We start from the raw sequence: 17528 nt of genomic DNA, 5'->3' as shown, positions 1-17528 counted from the left end.
AAAACCGCTCACACGCGCCTCGGCGCTGCCACCTCGGAGCGCGCGCGAGCCTCCTCCCAGGATCCTCCGCCACTCCCCCAGGAGTCTCCGCGCCAGGGCCCGGACTCCGATTCCCATAAGGCTCTGCGGCCGTCGTCCCTTCGCTTCCTGGTTCTCGGAGGTCCCGCTGTGCACTCTGGGAAACAAACAGACTGAATCGAAGTCAGGGGGCAGCTGAGTTTTGTGGTCCAGCTTTTACCCTGAAGGACAACCTGAACGGCACCTCTCGCCTTTTCTAGAAAACTGGGAGGCTTGTCCATAGCTGAAAGAGACAACTGGAGATTGTCATGGGAACGCTTTGAGGCGGACGTTGAGTTCCTGGGAAGGTGACCGGACAAAAGGGGCGGAGTTGAGGCCGGAGGAGCGAAATAATGGCCTCTGCCCGATTGGCGGAGAAGCGCTTCAAAGTTTACCGCTTCTTACGATTGGCTCCACTCTAGCACATGCGCAATAGAACCTAGACGCGTCCCAATGAGGATGGATGATGATGGAATAATCCCTCCCCCGGCTACGAGTCCGAAGGCTGGCGTGTCGCGAAGGCGTCTGGGAGATGGAGTTCCAAAGTAGGGCACAGCCCGGGGGCAGTCGGGAGGTGCTGCGGCGTCTGCGCGGGCGCAGTCTTGCCTCAGGGCCGACGATGCGCGCGCAGCCGTCCCCGCCCCAGCGGAAGTTTCCGCGGGGCAGCCGAGAAGGTGAGTCCCAGTCCCCGCGACGACCGGAGGCTCTGACCGCCGACACCTGGGGCGCCACCCTGCTCACCGAGTCCGGGAGCGAGGGGAGGAGCAAGGGGAGGGCCGTTGGCCAGCCGCAGTGTGACGTCAGCCACCCCTTTGCGGGAGGCGGGGCCTGGCGGCTCGGGCCTGGGGAGGGACCCAGCAGGCCCAGCTGGCCAGCGACGCTGGGCTCGGGGGCGGGCTCGTGGGGAGGCGGGCGGAGCTTGGGGAGAGCTTGACAGGTGCCCCGCCTTAGCCCTGCGTCTCCGCTGGTTTCGGCGGGCGCGGCGCGGAGGGCGTGTCGCGGTCACCTAGGCAACTGCCAGCGGGAGCCCAGCCTTGGGGCTCCTGCGGTGCTGTCTCGGAGCCTCCCCGAGGGACGCGACCCGCATCACGGAGCCCACGATCAGTAAATGCTTGGCGAATGCATAATGGATGAGGAAGACACACTAGCCTGAATGTTTCCCGTTTAAGCCCGGGACGGCCAGGTGACCTTAGACTGCGGCGCCGCCCACATTTATGGAGCAGTGATGGGGCGCCACCCCCGCCTGACCTGTTAAACATTTTCACGTTCCTCTGTATATTGTCTTGTTTTCCCACTCGGCCAGGGCGCGTCCTGTTTCTTTCCTTTGCTGCTGCATCGCCATTGCGGGCGTAGTGCCTGAATAAATGAGCTTAGCACTCGCAGGTCACATCAACGATGCTCATTAAACATTCACTGCTGTCTTTCACGTACACGCTCACGGGGTGCACCTGAGTCAGCCTCTCCACCTTTCTTCACTTGCAGGTCACTGTTAAGATGCAGTTGCAAGCACAGTGAATCCAAGGGCCAGCTGGGACCCCGTAAAGGTACACTCACCCCCACTGTGCACACAGCCCCCCGCCCCATCCTGTTCCCTGCAACAGCCGGCTCCTTTGGGAATCGGAGTCTTGGTGCTGCTACTCCGACACAGATTGCTACTCCCACATTTCACTCTGGGGCGGACGGGGTGACGCAGTTGGTGGGTCCTCACTGGGTGAGTAAGGCTACAGGACACAATGAAAAATAAGTGCAGGATGAAACAGTAATAACAGCCCCTACACGAGAAGAGAGAAGAAGAACAAGCATTCCCAGGCTGACGCATGGCCCAGTCCTCTGCCCTGCCCCAGAGAGCGTCCCCCGAGCAGACTGAGCCCGCGGCAGAGCTGTAAGCGCCCCTGGCTTCTCCTTGCCTTGGCTTTGCCACCAGACACCCCAGCAGTGCAAGTGCCCGCTCAGTGCTGCTTCTGAAGTGGGGACAGTTTCCGACCTGCCTTCCAGTGACCTCAGGCCCTTCAGCTTCGGGGAGACCTGCAGCTTCAGTTCTGCTCTGGGCCACACAGCCAGCAGGGCAGGAGGTGGCCAGAGGCTTGGCTTACGGAAAACAACTTAAGAAGGGGGTCCGGGCTCTGCTAACTTCTCTCCCTTTTGCGGTGTCCCCAATCTGGGGACTCGGGTGACTGCACTACTGCGTGATTTGAGCCTCGCGCTCTCTCAGTTTCCTGACCCTCCCCCTTTCTTTCTAGCATGATTACCTTCTGTCCAAACTGTGGCAAAAATATCAAAGCAGCATTCAGATTCTGCCCTTACTGTGGGAAACCTTTGCCTACAGAGGAGCACGAGGGGGCGCAGACCTCCGTCACGCCCCGTGTGGCGTCCTTCCGAGGTAAGAACCACAGGTTTGCCTGCGTGGTATCTGCTGGACGTGCTCTTGGCAGCCTGGCACCCAGAACTGAGCTCCGGCAGTGACTGCCCCCCACCTGCCCGCCTGTAGTAGGTCTCCCTGTTCCGCACAGCCGTGTCGAGTATCCAGCCTCTCAGGCCAAGCCTTAGACTCGTCCTTAAGTCCTCAGCACACACATGCGCCCACACACAGCTCTGCGCCAGCAAACCTTGTTAGCCCTCCCTTTAAAATCAGTGCTAGGCTTCCCCTGGTGGGGCAGGGGTGAGGTCTCAGCATTGGGAAGCTGTCTGCAGCCTCTGCAGCTCACGTTGGCTCCCCGGCCAGGGAGGGACCCCAGGGCACAGCAGACCCCTCCTGTCTCCGCTGCTCCCTCAGCAGTGTATCTCAGTAGATCCACCTGTTCTGCTCCCCACTCTCTTCTCTGGTGAATCCTCTCACCCCCTGAACTTCTGGCCTGTACCCCAGTTCTTATGTGCATAAATAAATAAACACAATAAAGTCAGTGCTGACTTGAGCACTTCTACCATCTCCTCTCCCCTCACCCTGCTCCACCTGCATCTGCTCTCACTGATGTTTTTGCTGTGTGTCTTCTCCGGTTTCCCACTGCGTCTGTGTCCTTGTAAGCGTCGGCATTAAATGCAGTGTTTTACTTACATTGCTTTTCTTTACGCTGCATAAGGACAAGAGTGTATCATGGTTTGTGAATGGTGCAGACTTGTGGTTAGGACCTGCTCTCTGGACAGCATGCAGGACCCCACTCTTAGAGTTGGGGGCGGAGAAGCCGTACTGGTGGACTGTGGCAAGGAATGACATGTCAGCAGGAGGTCCTGGCCAGTGGAAAGCCGGGCACAGATATCAGTGATGAATGAAAGCATGCTCACTTCCCCGAGGGCCCAAAAAGTTGCTCCACAGAGAACATTTTGGAACATTTGTCTCTATATCAACCTTAGTTGAGAATGCCCTCTCCGAGAACTCTCACCCAAGAGCTCACATCCCCACCAGTTGGGGCCAGTCCATCCTCATCCATGTGGCCTCGCAAAACGCCGCAGTTAATGTAAGTTACGTAAAGTGATGATGTGTGGGTGCCCCTCCCCAGGAGAAGTGTATCTTTTCTTGGAAAACATCCTTTAAAGAGATCTCAGAGAATTCCCACAGGCACGTGAGCTCCCAGCCAGTCCACAAAGACACAAGGTAAAGCCAGAACTGCAGAATCAGACTGCAGTGACCAGAGGCCTAGCAACAAACGAGAATATGTGCTTGGTCCATTTCATGTGTTTAAAGATATAAAAGGTTGAAGATACAATGGGGCAGATTTGAAAAGGAACCGAGCAGAAGCTCTAACAACACAAATAAACGATCGCTCCGGCAACCTCATTGGATGGTTTAGGCTGTAGACTAGACACGGTTGAAGCGAAAATAGCAAACTGGAAGAGAGAACTGAAGAAGTTACCTCAAAGAAAGCACAGTGTTGGAAGACTAAGGAGAAGCTCAGACCCGTGGAGTAAAGAATAGCTAAAGGGGAGGAACTGTTCGCCCAGATATTTAGGTGGGGGCCAAGCAAGACTTGGTTGCACGGGCCAGAGGCCAGAGGGAGGAGAGCGGGTGAATATGGCCCCAGCGCTTCTGGCCTTTGGCTCCTTGTTAACTCCAGTCTGCATTGGGCCTGCCTTTCTCTAGGCTCTCGGAGAGCACTGAAGGCCGGTTCTGAGGCCTCGTCCAAGAATGTGAAGTTGTCTAGCACTGTCTGCTCTCCCCCGCCCGTGCCCTTCCCAGAATGTGACCATTCTACACCCAAAGAGACTTTGAATGAGACCCCCAAAGGTAAGAGCTGGGATCGGTCTGGCCTGACGCTTCTTGGGGACGAGGTCGTACATCTGACATTTCGGGGGGATTCATTCCTTCTACTCGGACGACAAGCATCACCTCCCCTTACCTGGACCCTCACCCCAGCCGCCTCCTAGCCCCCAGCTTCGCCTCCAGCCATGGCCTGAGCCGCTCCGCCCACCAGCTCACAGCCCGCTCCATGTCCATAGCCTGCCCGCTCCGGCCTCCCTCACACTGCAGTCTGGCTCCTGATTGAGCTCCCACCACAACTTACACACAGAAAACTCACTTTTTGAAAATACTTTGGGTTTTGCCTCTGCCGTGTCCCAGCCTGTTCCCTCGGCCCAGGGCTTTCCTCGCTGCTGGGCCTGGTGTGGTGCCGCTCCCCACACTCAGCAGCTCGGGCGGGCAGACCATCTGCATGTCCCTGCCCCGTGCCCGCCAGTGAGCGTGGGAGGCTTCTGGCCGGGTCATCCTCCAGGCCACATGTCCTCTGGCCACCCGTGTCACTGCCTTCTTGTCTCGCTGGCCTGGACCCCTTCCAGGGAGGGCCCTCAGTCTGATGTAAATTTCAGGGCTCTCTTCCTAGTCAGCACAAGGCCAGGTCCTGTTTCAGAGTGTTTTGGGGTGCATGTCTGGAACGTCTTTTTTTGCCCCCAACAAGTTTCTCTTCATCCAGCAAGATCCCACTCGAATGTTCCCTCCTCCAAGAAGCCCCCCCTGACTTCTCCAGGGACAGGCTCTCTCGTATCCCTGAATCCTGCTTTTCTCAGACTTAGTTCTGACTGGCCGTTTCCAGGTCAGACTACCCAGCTACAACAGCGGCTTCTGAGGCTTGTCCTGGCTCTCGCTTAGCTCTGTCACACAAAGACCTGACACCTTAGAGGCCCCAGGAACCATAAGTGAAGAGTCACACGAGTGTTCTCCCCTCCCCATCTGCCTGTTCTCTCCTGGATGCCACTGTTGTGTTCTGACGTCTTGCAGGGTCCTGGAGCCGGTCCCCGACCCTCAAAAGTAGCCCACAGACAAGCAAGCAAAGCCCGCAGACACTGAAGCGGAGCCGGGTGACCGCCTCCCTGGAGGCTTTGCCCACGGGCACGGTGCTGACAGACAAGAGCGGGCAGCACTGGAAGCTGGGGTTTCTGCAGAGCAGGGACGACCAGGGCGTCCTCTATGAAGGTAACTGGCCGCGGGCGGGCGGCGGGGACTGCAGCTTGGGCACGGGAAGCCACACCCATGCCCGCCTGCCTCTGGGCGGCTTTTCCGTAGACTCGGGACTGAGAACCCACCCACAGGGCTGGGGGAAGGCAGTTTGGGATAGAGGGGCCCCGCCAGCTGCAGAGCACGCAGCCTGGGACAGCTACTGTGGTCATGCGGGCGCGGCCTGGGATGGCCGGGCGGCGAGGAAGCCACGCAGTAGCTACCTGGCAGAAGTCAGGGGGCCTGTCCTCCCCCCAAACTGCTTGGATAGCAAGACCGTGACAGCCACACACACCGTGAGGACGTGAAAGGCTTACTGCTTCTGTCAGTGAAGCTCCTGAGAACGGCTTGAAACACTCTGAGAAAGAAAGGGGAGGAAGTGGGGGGGCCAGGGTGGGGTTCGGGCACAGGGCAGAGCTGGGCTTTGGAGCCCAAGGACTGGCTTCTCAGCCACCCTGCCGGAGGAGGAGCGAGGGGAAGGGGCGGGAGCGGGAAGGAAAGGGAGGAGGCGAACGAGAGGCCCCGAGCTCGGGGCCAGCCCGGCGCTCGCCCTGACCCCGCCGGCTTGTCCAGTCACGACACCGTGGCCGGTCGCAGCCTGTGTGAGTCAGACCAGCAGGGCGGTGGCCACGGGGGTGAGGGCTGTGGCAGCAGCTGGCACGTGGCCCCGTGCCCGTGGCCCTCTCGCCCCGCAGCCCCCGCTCTAGCCGCTCTCTGCTCTCGGGTCGTGCTGTGCTCAGCCGTCCAGGCCGGCCTCGGCCTCGGAGGCCCGACAGAGCCTTCCTCCAGCCTGAGCTGCCCGCGGGCTCTGGGCGGGGCAGGCGGCGCCATCCAGGCCTGCGCTGCGCCAGGCTGAGCCTGGGGCCTCGGATTGGCGACCTGAGGCTCACAAGGCGGCCGCGCACAGCGGGCTCCCAGACGGCACGCTGAGGCCCACAGCCTGGGCTCGGGGCTCGGGGCTCGGGGCTCGGCTCGGAGGTCTGCAGCCACCTCACCGCGGGGAAGCTGGGCGGGCTGGGCTGGCAGGCTCCAGGAGACTCCCCGGGTCGAGCCGCCGCACTCCCCAGCTCCTGCAGCTCCACAGCGCATCACTGCCCTCTGCACCCCTCTCCTCTGGAGTCACGTCCCAGTGCCCCCCAGTCCCAGGGGTGCTGGACGGGGCAGCCGCTGCCTTTCCAGACCTTCGCCTCACCTTGACCGCCCAGACCCCATTGCTCCCCTGCGCCCCTCCCGTGTGCGGGGTCTCCCTGTGGCAGCCGGAGGCCGCTCCCTGCCCCTCAGCTCCAGCTGCTCCGGACAGGCCCCCCGAGACCCCCAGCTGTCAGACTTACACTGCCAGTTACCCTCACAGTGAGGATTCTGGCCTCGGAGCCCCGGCCCCGGAGCGGTGTGATTCCTGCCTGGCCCCAGGCCTCACCCATAGGTGCATAGCACAGCTCCCCGCCTCCACTGTGACCAGTGTCTCCAGCCAGGCCTCGGCTGTTCGCCCCAGCACCCACAGGGGGCTGCCCAGCTCGCTTTGCGCTGCCTTTCAGACGGCCCTTGCTGAGGGGGTGGCACAGAGAGGGCACCCAGAGGGCCAGCGGGTGAAGGCCCACAGCAGTGGGCACACGTAGCAGCGAGTAGGGGGTCGTGGCGTTGGTACCGGGGGCAGCCTGGAGTCCCCAGCGAAGCTTGCAGGGCGGGGAGCCCATTCCTGCCCCTGCCGTCCGCTCCCAGTCTGACCGTGTTCATGTGACCGGGGCCTCGTGCCTCAGTTTCCCCTCCTCGGGTGCAGAGCTTGATAGCGCGGGCCCACGGCCGATGGCGGGGCAAGCGCAGGGACAGCCAGCGCCTCCCCAGTGTGCCCTGCCCCAGTGCGCCTGGGCCCCGAAGAGACCCGCTCCGCGTTCATGCTCACGCTCAGTGCCGTTTGCTGGCCACGCCCACCGCCTGCCTGGGCTTCTGTGCCCCCTTGAGGGGGTTTGCCCACTCAGGAGAGGAAGAAGCTGGAGGCGTCTGTCAGTTCTGAGCGGCTTTTACCCCCTGCCCCGAGTGACCTCATGGAGCTCCGGCCCCTGGTGTTCTCGTCCACCCAGCGAGCCCCGTGGCCACCGCGGGCCTGCTCCAGGGCCGTCGGCCAGGCACGATGCGAGCGCTGCTGAGCTCGGGCGGAGCAGGGCGGGGTCTGCGGCTGAGCAGGGCTGGACATGCTCTGTGATGTGGCCACTATCCCCAGCAGGCCCACGGGCTGGGCAGCACGCTGGGCCCTTTCCTCTAACCGCCATGCGGCCGTCGGACTGGGCCGCCCCGGTGTGCAGATGAGGGCTGCTGCTGACAGCCCTCCTGGGGGCGACTGGGTCGCGAGTCGCCCTTGCAGGGGAGTCTGCCGGCCATGCCTGCGGGGGCGTCGCCGGGGCCGGGACCGCAGGGCACAGCACTTTGCTGGGCTCGCAGGCCTCTGCGCTGCCCTGAAGCTGCGACTGCACAGAGCGGCGGCCGGCGAGGCCAGCCGCAGTCCCCCAACCTGCCCCTCCGGCGCGCAGGGCACACACTGACCCCGGCCTCGGGGGGGACAACACGTGCACGCTGCTGTCTCCTGGGAGCTCGCCGGAGACTGCCCCCCCCGGGCTTTCACTGGTAAAATACGCGCACCCCTCGGCCTGGCATGCGCCCCAGCGTCCAGGCGCCCAGGAGGGAAGAGGACTTCAGCGGCGACCATGTTTGCAGAGCCCAGGCCCTGGGCCCACCCACTGGTGTGGGCAAGGCCGACCCCTCCCACGGGCCAGCCCCGCTGGCGGGTCTCTGCGAGGAGACTTGTCAGGCGTCTGCTTCCCCTTTCTGCGCAGTCGGATGTTAGTTAACAGTCGGAGAAAAGTCAAGGGGGACAAAAAACCAAATTTGAAAGCAGGAAGGAGTAGGTCTTGGAAGCCAAGAATGCGCTGTCCTGGGGCGCGAGGGAGCCAGAGGGCCGCTGGGGAGGGTCGCTGGCCCTCTCCCCCACCCCCACCCCGCGGTAACCGCGCTCACTCTCCCTCCACAGCCGAGCCTGCCTCCGCCTGCCGCTCGAGTCCCAAGACCCAGAGGTTCTCCCTCAAGCTGGTGAGTGGGCGGGTGGGGCAGTCCCGAGTGGGCCGGGGTTCGGCCGATGTGCCCCTGACCTCCAGCCCCTCTGAGGCTGCGACAGGCCTCGGAGCAAGGCCCTGGCCTGCCAGGGCTGTTTGACCTTGGCTGGTGGGAGTCTCCCTGGGCCAGAAGTGCATCACATCACAAAAGAGGGAAAGCAGGCCTCCGTCACATCAGCCCTGAGCCACTGCTCCGATCTTGTGAATATGTCTGGAGCCATCGGCTCCAGCCCAGACCCAGCTCCGCCGCCTGCTGGCCAAGAGATCGGGGCAAGCGTCCACAGAGCCTGGCTCCACCGCTGCCCGCCTGCCAGCCTGCCAGCCTGCCCGCCTGCCAGCCTGCCCGCCTCAGAGCAGGCGTTCACTGAGCGCCCGCGTGTAGACACGCCCGGTGTTGGGACCAGTGCAGTCACCTCTGACCGTAGCAGGTGGGACCACACACTCGGGAGTGGCTCAGAGGAGAAAGTGAGGAAGAGCCAGGCCTGCTCCCGCCCAGGACGTCAGGGCCGGGCCGGCGGCCCTCACTGCGCCCAGGAGCCGGCTGTGGTGCGCAGCCAGGGTTCTGGAGCCAGGCTCGCGGCGGAGGTCTGGCCCCTGCCTGTCAGGAGCCTGTTCTGGGCTTGGCCCGGGCTCAGCGCTCCCCACAAGCCTGCGGGGTCACCACTGTGTTCCCCAGGTAACCTGAGGAGATGGGGGCTCAGTCCCTCGTCACCCTGGGCGACCGGTGTGCAGGCTGCAACGTTCACTGCTGGACCCCCTGTACCCCAGAGCAACACTCGGCACCTCAGGGTGCTCTGCAAGAAGAACGAATTGCCGTGGACCTGGGATTAGGACCTCTCTGACCCTGCGCTCTTGAGAACCCAGATGTACTCTGTTTCATGAAGCTGTTTGGTCTGGTTGTTAGGGGAAATGACCTAGCATTAACAGCAGTAGAAGAGGACCTTGCAGGTGACCCGCGACCGAGGTGACCCGCGACCGAGCAGCGGCTCGGGGCTGGTGTGGTGGAGTTCTGCCTCCCTGCCCTTTGTCACACAGCTTCCTGAGCAGCACCTCGTGGCGGGAGGCGGCTGCTCCCGCTCCCGCCATCACATCTGCATGCCAGTGACTGGAAGAGAACAGCGAGAGGAGAGCCGGCCACGCCACGTCAAGGCAGAACCTGGGCGTCGCCAGCTCGTTGGCCAGAACACAGTCATCTGTCGCACCTCACTGCAAGGGAGGATGGGCAGTGATTTTTGCGGAAGGCCACCTGTCCGGGGACACTCGTGGATCCTCTCAGTAGAGACGAGGGCGAGGAGAGAGAACTCGCCGTCTCTGACAGGCGCTTGTGCGCACCCCGGACCTGTCCCGACGCGTGGGGCCTGAGCCCTGGTCTTGGCGGCCGTGTCGCATCGGCCTGCTGTGGCAGCCCCCTCCACCCTCTGTCCCCTCCAGGATGCCAAGGACGGACGCTTGTTCAACGAGCAGAACTTCTTCCAGCGGGCCGCCAAGCCCTTGCAAGGTACTCCCCGGGGCGGGCGTGGGCCCAGAGTTGCCCTCCAGCCTGGGGTGGGGGGCCCTGGCCTGCACCAGCCCCCGTGTCCCCCGAGTCCCGAATCGTGCTGATGCCCGCGCGCAGGCGCCAGTGTGGACGCTGCCTGAGCTCAGCGCTGGACATGCGCGTTGGCCTGGCCTGTCCCTTCCGCTCACCCGACTTCGGTGCGCCGCCTCCGCATCCCTGTGCTCAGCAGCGGCTCCCGGGCACACGCGCTCACCGTCCCCTCCGCGGGGAGTGGCTGGGCCTGGCGCCCACGCCTCCGGCCTGAGGACAAGCTCCTGTGCCCGTGGGCAGGGCCAGGTGAGCCTGAGCCCTCAGGCCCCTGCCGCCCACAGTGAACAAGTGGAAGAAGCTGTACTCGACGCCCCTGCTGGCCATCCCCACCTGTGTCGGCTTCGGCGTTCACCAGGACAAGTACAGGTGAGCCGCCTCACGCCACCTGGGGCACGTGCCTGGCGCGGCCGCACCCCGAGCCCCGGCCGGGGTGGCTGCTCCCTGGCCTTCCCCGGCACCGAGCCAGCCGCAGCCCCAACCTCGCCGGGGGCCAAGGCCTCCTGGCTCCCCGGCGCGCCCTGGCCAGCGCCCTGTGCCCCGCCTGGCCGCCCCTCTCCTCCCGGGGCTTCGTGTCTTCCAGGTTCTTGGTGTTCCCCAGTCTGGGGAGGAGCCTCCAGTCGGCCCTGGATGACAGTCCCAAACGCGTGCTGTCGGCGAGGTCTGCGTTCCAGGTGGCGTTCCGGCTGGTACGGGCCACAGCCGCTCTGCTGCTGTCTCGGGCCTGGGGCCCTGGGCCTGGGCCTGCGGCGTGCTCCCCGGCACGCTCCGCCGCGCCCCTCTGCGCACCCGGGGGCACTGCTGGCACCGGGTCGGTCTGGGGGCAGGGGTGAGCCCACCGCAGCGGCACTCCGGGGAGCGGGAGTCGGAGGGAGCCCTGCGTCAACCCGAGGGGGTCGCTTGGGCTTTCTGGTGGAGGCGGATTCTCAGCTGAGGCTTGAGGGGTGAGCGGGAAGTGGCGCGATGCTGAGTGGGTCAGGAGCGGGGCTGGGGCGGGGGCAGTCGGGTCTGCAACAGGTAGAACGTGGTGGACAGTAAAACCTTGGGATCGGGAGTCAGGTGTAGCTGGCACTGAGGCGTTCAGAGTCGGTGTGAATTATAGCAAGTGTGGCTTGCTGAATGGAAGGGTTCAGCTCCACAGGGAAATGAGAGTAAATGATACCCAAGCGTGTTTGGTTTCTCGGAAGGGGGGCCGTAAGGAACCTATTTGTTTTCCTCCTGAGTTTGCAGTCAACTAAGAAATAGATATAACACACATGAAAAAAGAAGCCCGAGGGTTAAGCTGAAGTTTTTAAAGCTTTGCTATAAGACACGCATAGGCGTGCCATCACGGGGGCTTCTCATGCTTCGCCAGAGGAGCCCGGTGAGCTCACCGGCGCTGGCGGGCGCCCTCACCAGCGCTCAGGCTCTTGGCAGACGACCCCCGCCGTGCCCTGGAGTTCCTCCCTGAGAACGGTGTGTGGCTTCCTCCCCCCCCCCCCCCCAGCTCGACGCCTTGGAGTTCCTCCATGAGAACGAGTACGTTCATGGGAACGTGACGACTGAGAATATCTTTGTGAACCCGGAGGACCTGTGCCAGGTAAGAACCAGTCCGTCCTGCCCTGGGGCCCTCCAGGCAACCCACACTTCATTCACAGTGCTCCCGCAGACCATCAGTGGTTATCCATCCTGTGTAAAGAGCACCTTTGAGTAAATAGATTCAGCGACTTCATAAAAAATGGACAAAAGGACAGAAAAAAAAATCCACAGGGTAGTCAAATACATGGAAAGATGTGCAACCCTCTGGTAATCATAGAAATGGAAATGAACATGTACTGATTTTCATCCTTTGGATCTACAGCGTTAGAAAGAAGGATCGCTACTGCTGGTCAGGATGTAAGGCAACAGGAATTTTTATGTACTGTTGGAGATGTAAATTGGGTGTTCTTTTGGCAGGTAATTGGCTATAGCAGTCAAATTTTGAATGCATTTTTGTATCCACCCATTTGTCTATTTTAGGGATGCATTCAAGCCATAAAATCTAAGGTTTATGTGCCTGTTCAAAGATACATGTCCAGAAGGTTCCAATGACATCAACCGCAGAGTAAAATGAGAAACACTTTAAATAAATGCTCTAGTAGGGTGCTGATGAAGTCGGTTTTTTAAAAAGATTTATTTTATCTATTTATGCATACAAGAGCTGGGGTATAGGCCAGAGGTGTGGGGGTAAGAGGAGTCGCCAGAGACAGAGTGGGGAGCAGAACAGGTGGATCCAATGAAATGCACTGCTGAGGCGGGCAGTGGGGAGACAGGAGAGGTCTGCTGCGCCTTGTGGGTCACTCCCTGGCTGAGGATCGAACTCCTGCCACAGTGGCTGTGGACAGCTTCACAGTGCTGAGACTCAGCCCCCTGTACCACCAAGGAGGCCCGTGAAGTAGATTTTTAAAGTAAATCCCAATTATTCTGTTGTGAGACCCCCCCAATTGGTCATTGCTTAAGTTTAAAAGAGAGAGAGAGAGAGAGAGAGAGAGAGAGAGAGAGAGCTTTAAAAAGCAGGGTTGCAAGTTTCTGGTCCATGGCAGGGATCATCCAGGATTTCTTGGCCTTCATGCATACCCTGAGGGGGAACTGGCTCTTCCAGCTTTGCATTGCTTACAGTCAGAAATTCTCTCTTCCTTCATGGTGACGGAATCACTGCGGGCACGTTAGGCTAAACTCCCTTTAGCTCGGCACCCCCAGTGAGCCCCGCCTCAGATACATGGAATGAGGTAGAGGTAGAGATCCCAGGGAAAACCTTAATGTTGTAAGTCCAGGATTTCCCTGGATGTTGATACAGAAAAGACTTACTCTCAGAGTGGGTTCTCATGAGTATGGAGGCCAGGAGCTGCAGCTGCTAAGCTGACACCCAGGGGAGCTGAGAATGTGTCTCTAGTCCCGGCCCATGGCCTGAGAATCAGATTTGGGGTAAGTTCTGGCATGAGCATGCCCAGGCAGGAGGCCCAGAAGGAGCCAGTGTTTCTGCCTTTGAGACAGAGGCAGAACAAAAGCCCAGTGTTCCAGCCCAGCTGCCTCTTGCTGGGCCTTGTTCTACCCAGTCAGCTGACCAGCTGAGCTTCAGCCACCTGGGGTTGCTTTAGATGTTAATCTCGTCTAGAAATAAACACACAGAATAACATCTGGCCGGTGTCCGGTGCCCCGCAGCCTGGTCAGTTTGACGTAGACCGTCACCTGCCACAAACTGGCCAGACAAGGCCACGGTCATCACCATCCCTGTGCACAAAGGTGCTGCAGCCATGCAAGCAGCTGGGCCAACTGTGTGTTTGGCTGACAAGCACCTGAAATTCTGTGGAGCCCTGTGGGGTGGGGGCTGTTACTATCACCACTTTACAAATGGAGAAATCAAGACGCGACTAAGGCCCACAGCCGCCATGACTATGAAAAGGGCGCTGACGTGAATCTGGGCTCTCTGGGCCCTGAGTTGCTACCCTGAGCCACAATGAAAGTGCAGGTGTCCGACAGGCAGCGCCATGTTACCCTCTGTGGAAGGCAGCTCCCTTTTCCAGACACGCGTTTATCAGTTATTTATAGACAACAACTTAAGAACTATGCACAAGAAACTTACTAGTGGTTACTGCTTGGAAGTAGATTTAGGGGGCCGGGGAGCTAGTTGACTCATGTTTTTCACACCCCTCAGTACTATTTGACATTTGGTTGGTCCCCGTTGCACCCTCATTGGAAACCTCCAACATTGGCTTCTGAGCTCTGAGCCATGCAGCCTCTCCCCATGTCCACACAGGTGATCCTGGCGGGCTATGGCTTCACCTTCCGCTATTCTCCAGGCGGCAAACATGTGGCTTATGCTGAAGGCAGCAGGACCCCACACGAAGGGGACCTCGAGTTCATTAGCATGGACCTGCACAAGGGATGTGGTAAGAGGCAGGGAAGGGATTCAGGATCACGCGGACATATTTCTCACTCAAGGGCAGCGCTCGCCAGGTTTCCACAGCCATGACAGCAGAGGGCCAAACACAGGAGTGACAGCATGGTTTGTGTTCAGAACCATGGACAGCGACACCTGTATCGGGTGCTTTCGGGGAGGCAGTTCAGCACCAAGGATAGTGGGGCCTGAGTGAGATCAGGCTGTTTACAAGGCTGGGTGTAGGAGAGCACGTTTGAGTCAGTGACAGGAAGGAGAGGAGCTGATGTGTCAGCCAGTGGTGCTTCCACACTGAGCCAGCACCTTTTTCCTTCCGCCCCACCCAGCACCCTCCCGCCGCAGTGACCTCCAGACCTTGGGCTACTGTATGCTGAAGTGGCTCTATGGGTTCCTGCCATGGACCAAATGCCTCCCCAACACCGAGGAGATCATGAAGCTGAAACAGAAGTGAGTGTGGGGGGTCAGCAGAGCCAGCATTGGCCGGCACACCTGCCTGTGTGGCAGAATTTCAGAGCCCGACAAAAGCAGGGAGGAAGGGCAGTGGTGTCCCGCAGAGCGGGGTCTCAGGCGTGTTCTGTGCCGACCTTCCCAGCAGACAAGTGTGTGGGCCAGGCACAGTGTCCGGCAACACCGGCCTCCAGTGTCCACACTGCCCCTCCCCCCAACACTCCGGTCCTGCTGGCGGTTTTAGACTTTCAGCACCAAGGACAGGCCCCTCGCAGCCGCAATGTCTGCGTTTCAGCACCAAGGACAAGTGCCCACTGGGTGGTGTTTCAGCACCTGGACAGTTGAATGCGGGTGGTGCTGGGATGTGGTTCGGGGTTGAGGACTGAGGCCAGCTGGGCATAGGGGAGCCCTACAAGGCCAAACGCTGGAATTCAAGGCCTGCCGGAGACCTGAGGGTGAGTTGCCCAGGAGTCTTCCCCGTGGGGCTGTCCGGGAAATGCTTGACCATCCATGCCTGAAGCGCAGGAGGGGGTTTTAACAGAACCAGAGCACAGCGCATCTCGCCTGGGAGAGGGTGAGGTTGTTAGGTGAAAGCCTGCAGAATGGGCGGGGGTGTCGGGAGACCAGCGTTGAGTCCACCTTCTCAGCACATAGTTCTGTTGAAGAGCCTCGCACTTTACCTTGCCCTTTATATCGCCCACCTTCTCCTCCCAACCGTGACACCCACTCAGACACCCTTAGTGTGCGTCTCCCAGTGCCGCTGCTCACGTGTGTGAGGGGTTGCTGCACCGGGCAGTAACCACCGGCGCCGCTAGAGGGCGGTGTTGCCCCATGCGCATTCTAGACCCTCCCTGCCCTCGGGAATGTCGCGTCCATGCGGCCTGTTCTTGTGTTTAACCTGTATTTTGTGTTTTTAACGTTCATGATGGAATGAATGACTAAAAGAAGAGGCCTGAGTCTAATTCCCCAGACCCTTCGGCGTGCAGGGCCCCCACCTGGGGAGCGCAGCCAGGAGACAGATGTGGTCCATGTTGTTGGGGCAGCCCGCTGGCGGGAGGCCGCCGCCGAACCCCCAGTGTCGCTCACATGATGTGCCCCATGGCACAGCCCGAGCGGGCATGGCTGCGGGCGCCGGTCAGACGCCGCCCTCCTCTGCCTCTGTGAGGGGTTTTGCCCTCTCTGGCCTCCGCTCCCCGCCCACCCTCACAAGTGTGGCGCTCTGGACTGCAGGGCCGTGCTCTGGGCCGCGCCCTCACGGGGCCGCCTTGGCAGGTGTGTCCACTCCCCCGGGGCGGCGGGCCACCGGAGCACCACCCCTAGTCTCTGAGGCCTGGCCGCCACCTCATTTTTGCACTTTCTGCTGCCGATTACTTGCCTCAGAGGCTCGCTCGCGGGCTGTGAAGGCCGGCCTCCCTCAGCCGGCTCCGCACTGCGGCCGCCGCAGCTCAGCGCTAGAGTCAGCGCTGTCCGGGGGCGTCGAGCCAGACACAGCACCAGGCGGCGTCGCGGTCCGAGGACGAGTGTGGCTGGAGGCTCCGGGGCCCCGTGCCGTGCCGGGACGGAGGGCGAGGCGCGTGGGAAGGTTGCCCCCGCCCCCCAGCCGCCTGCAGCCCCCTCTGTCCTGTCAGGTTTCTCGACAACCCGGAGGCGCTCGTGGGACAGTGCAGCCGCTGGATCAGCCCCTCAGGTGCGTCCTGGAGCCGCGCGGGCTCGCCCCTGGGGTCACCTCCCTTTCTGCCCCTTGGGCCCCTCCCCAAGTCCCCACACCGGATGCGTCTGTCTGTGCGCTGCTGTGGGGCTCCGCAGCCGCCTCCCGGAACGCAGACGAGTCCGAAGGGGGGCAGACACAGGCCCGCCGGCTGGCGCGGCGGGGTGAAGCGCGGCTCCACGAAGCTGCCACACCACTGCCGCCTGAGTCCATCCCCGGCCGGGGAGTGGCCCCAGGCCGCAGCGGCGCCCTCCCGTCTCCCGCTGCTCCCTCAGCAGTGGACTTCGTCAGTCTGCCTGTTCTGCTCCCCACTGTGTCTGGTGGATAAACCCCCTGCGTCTCCGGCCTGCACCCCAGCTCTGTATGCATGAATAAGAAATCTTTAAAAAAAAAAAAAAAAGGTGAGCTGAGGCAGACGCGCACACAGCAGGCTGCCCAGGGGTCGTTATCTAGACAGCGTGGCGCAAGTTGCTTCGGTTCTTGTTTGCTTAAAGATTTATTTATGCACACAAGAGCCGGGATGTAGCCAGAGGTGTGGGGGTGAGAAGATTCCCCAGAGACAGCGGGGAGCAGAACAGACAGATGCACTGAAACCCACTGCTGAGGGGCACAGCGGGGAGCCGGGAGAGTCTGCGGCGCCCTGGGTCCCTCCCTGGCTGGGAGTTGAACTGGGGCTGCCGGGGCTGCGGGCAGTCTCCCCGGGCCGCGCTCTGGCCCCCGCACGGCCAGGGAGGCGCTCAGAAACAGTCTGCAGTGCCTCTGCAGTGCCAAGCGCAGGGAGCACCCGGCCCGTGGGCACCACGCGGGCCTGGCCCAGCCCCCAGGCTCTGGCTCGGGCCCGCTCAGCCCTCCCCGTGGGGTGTCTTGACCACAGAGACCCTGCAGGAGTACCTGAAGGTGGTGATGGCCCTCAAGTACGAGGAGAAGCCGCCCTACACCCTCCTGAGGAACAGCCTGGAAGCCCTGCTGCAGGATCTCCGGGTCTCGCCCTATGACCCGGTGGACCTCCAGATGGTGCCCTAGGTGGGTTCTGGAGGGAAGCGTGGCCCGCCCGCCCCGCCCCCGCCCCGTGCCGCTGGATGTTCCACTGAGCCCCGGGACACGGGCCCTGCCCGCAGAGCTCTCGGCCGCCAGCCCCAGGAGCCGGCCGTGGCAGCGTCCTGACTCGGCGGGTCTGTCGGCCTCATGGCTAGGAGGCGCTCCAGGCGGAGGGGGTGCGCCAGGCGGGAGTGGGGGTGCTCCAGGCGGGAGTGGGGGTGCTCCAGGCGGGAGGGGATGCTCCAGGCGGG

At 61.6% G+C, this 17528-nt stretch overlaps 1 protein-coding gene across 2 annotated transcripts; it reads left to right on the top strand.

Annotated features, from left to right (window-relative positions):
- The first annotated feature begins 1 nt into the window (after position 1).
- VRK3 (vaccinia related kinase 3) lies at positions 2-17262 on the top strand. Of its 2 annotated transcripts, XM_012733594.1 has the most exons (14): positions 2-731; positions 1540-1601; positions 2298-2437; positions 4133-4276; positions 5264-5458; positions 8502-8560; positions 10015-10081; positions 10453-10537; positions 10752-10857; positions 11655-11747; positions 13944-14076; positions 14411-14531; positions 16160-16218; positions 17114-17262. In XM_012733594.1, exons 3-14 carry the CDS (start codon positions 2299-2301, stop codon positions 17260-17262), a joined length of 1350 nt encoding a protein of 449 aa, XP_012589048.1. In that variant the 5' UTR covers positions 2-731; positions 1540-1601; position 2298. The 2 variants fall into 2 exon arrangements, with proteins under 2 accessions (XP_012589048.1, XP_004694079.2); XM_004694022.2 differs by lacking the exons at positions 2-731; positions 1540-1601 and adding an exon at positions 1633-1939.
- The last annotated feature ends 266 nt before the right edge of the window (positions 17263-17528 follow it).

Source organism: Condylura cristata, unplaced genomic scaffold, assembly GCF_000260355.1.
Source record: "Condylura cristata isolate star-nosed mole 26May11 unplaced genomic scaffold, ConCri1.0 scaffold00041, whole genome shotgun sequence".
In the NCBI taxonomy this organism is placed as follows: Eukaryota; Metazoa; Chordata; class Mammalia; order Eulipotyphla; family Talpidae; genus Condylura; species Condylura cristata.
This window is presented reverse-complemented; position numbering and strand designations above follow the sequence as displayed.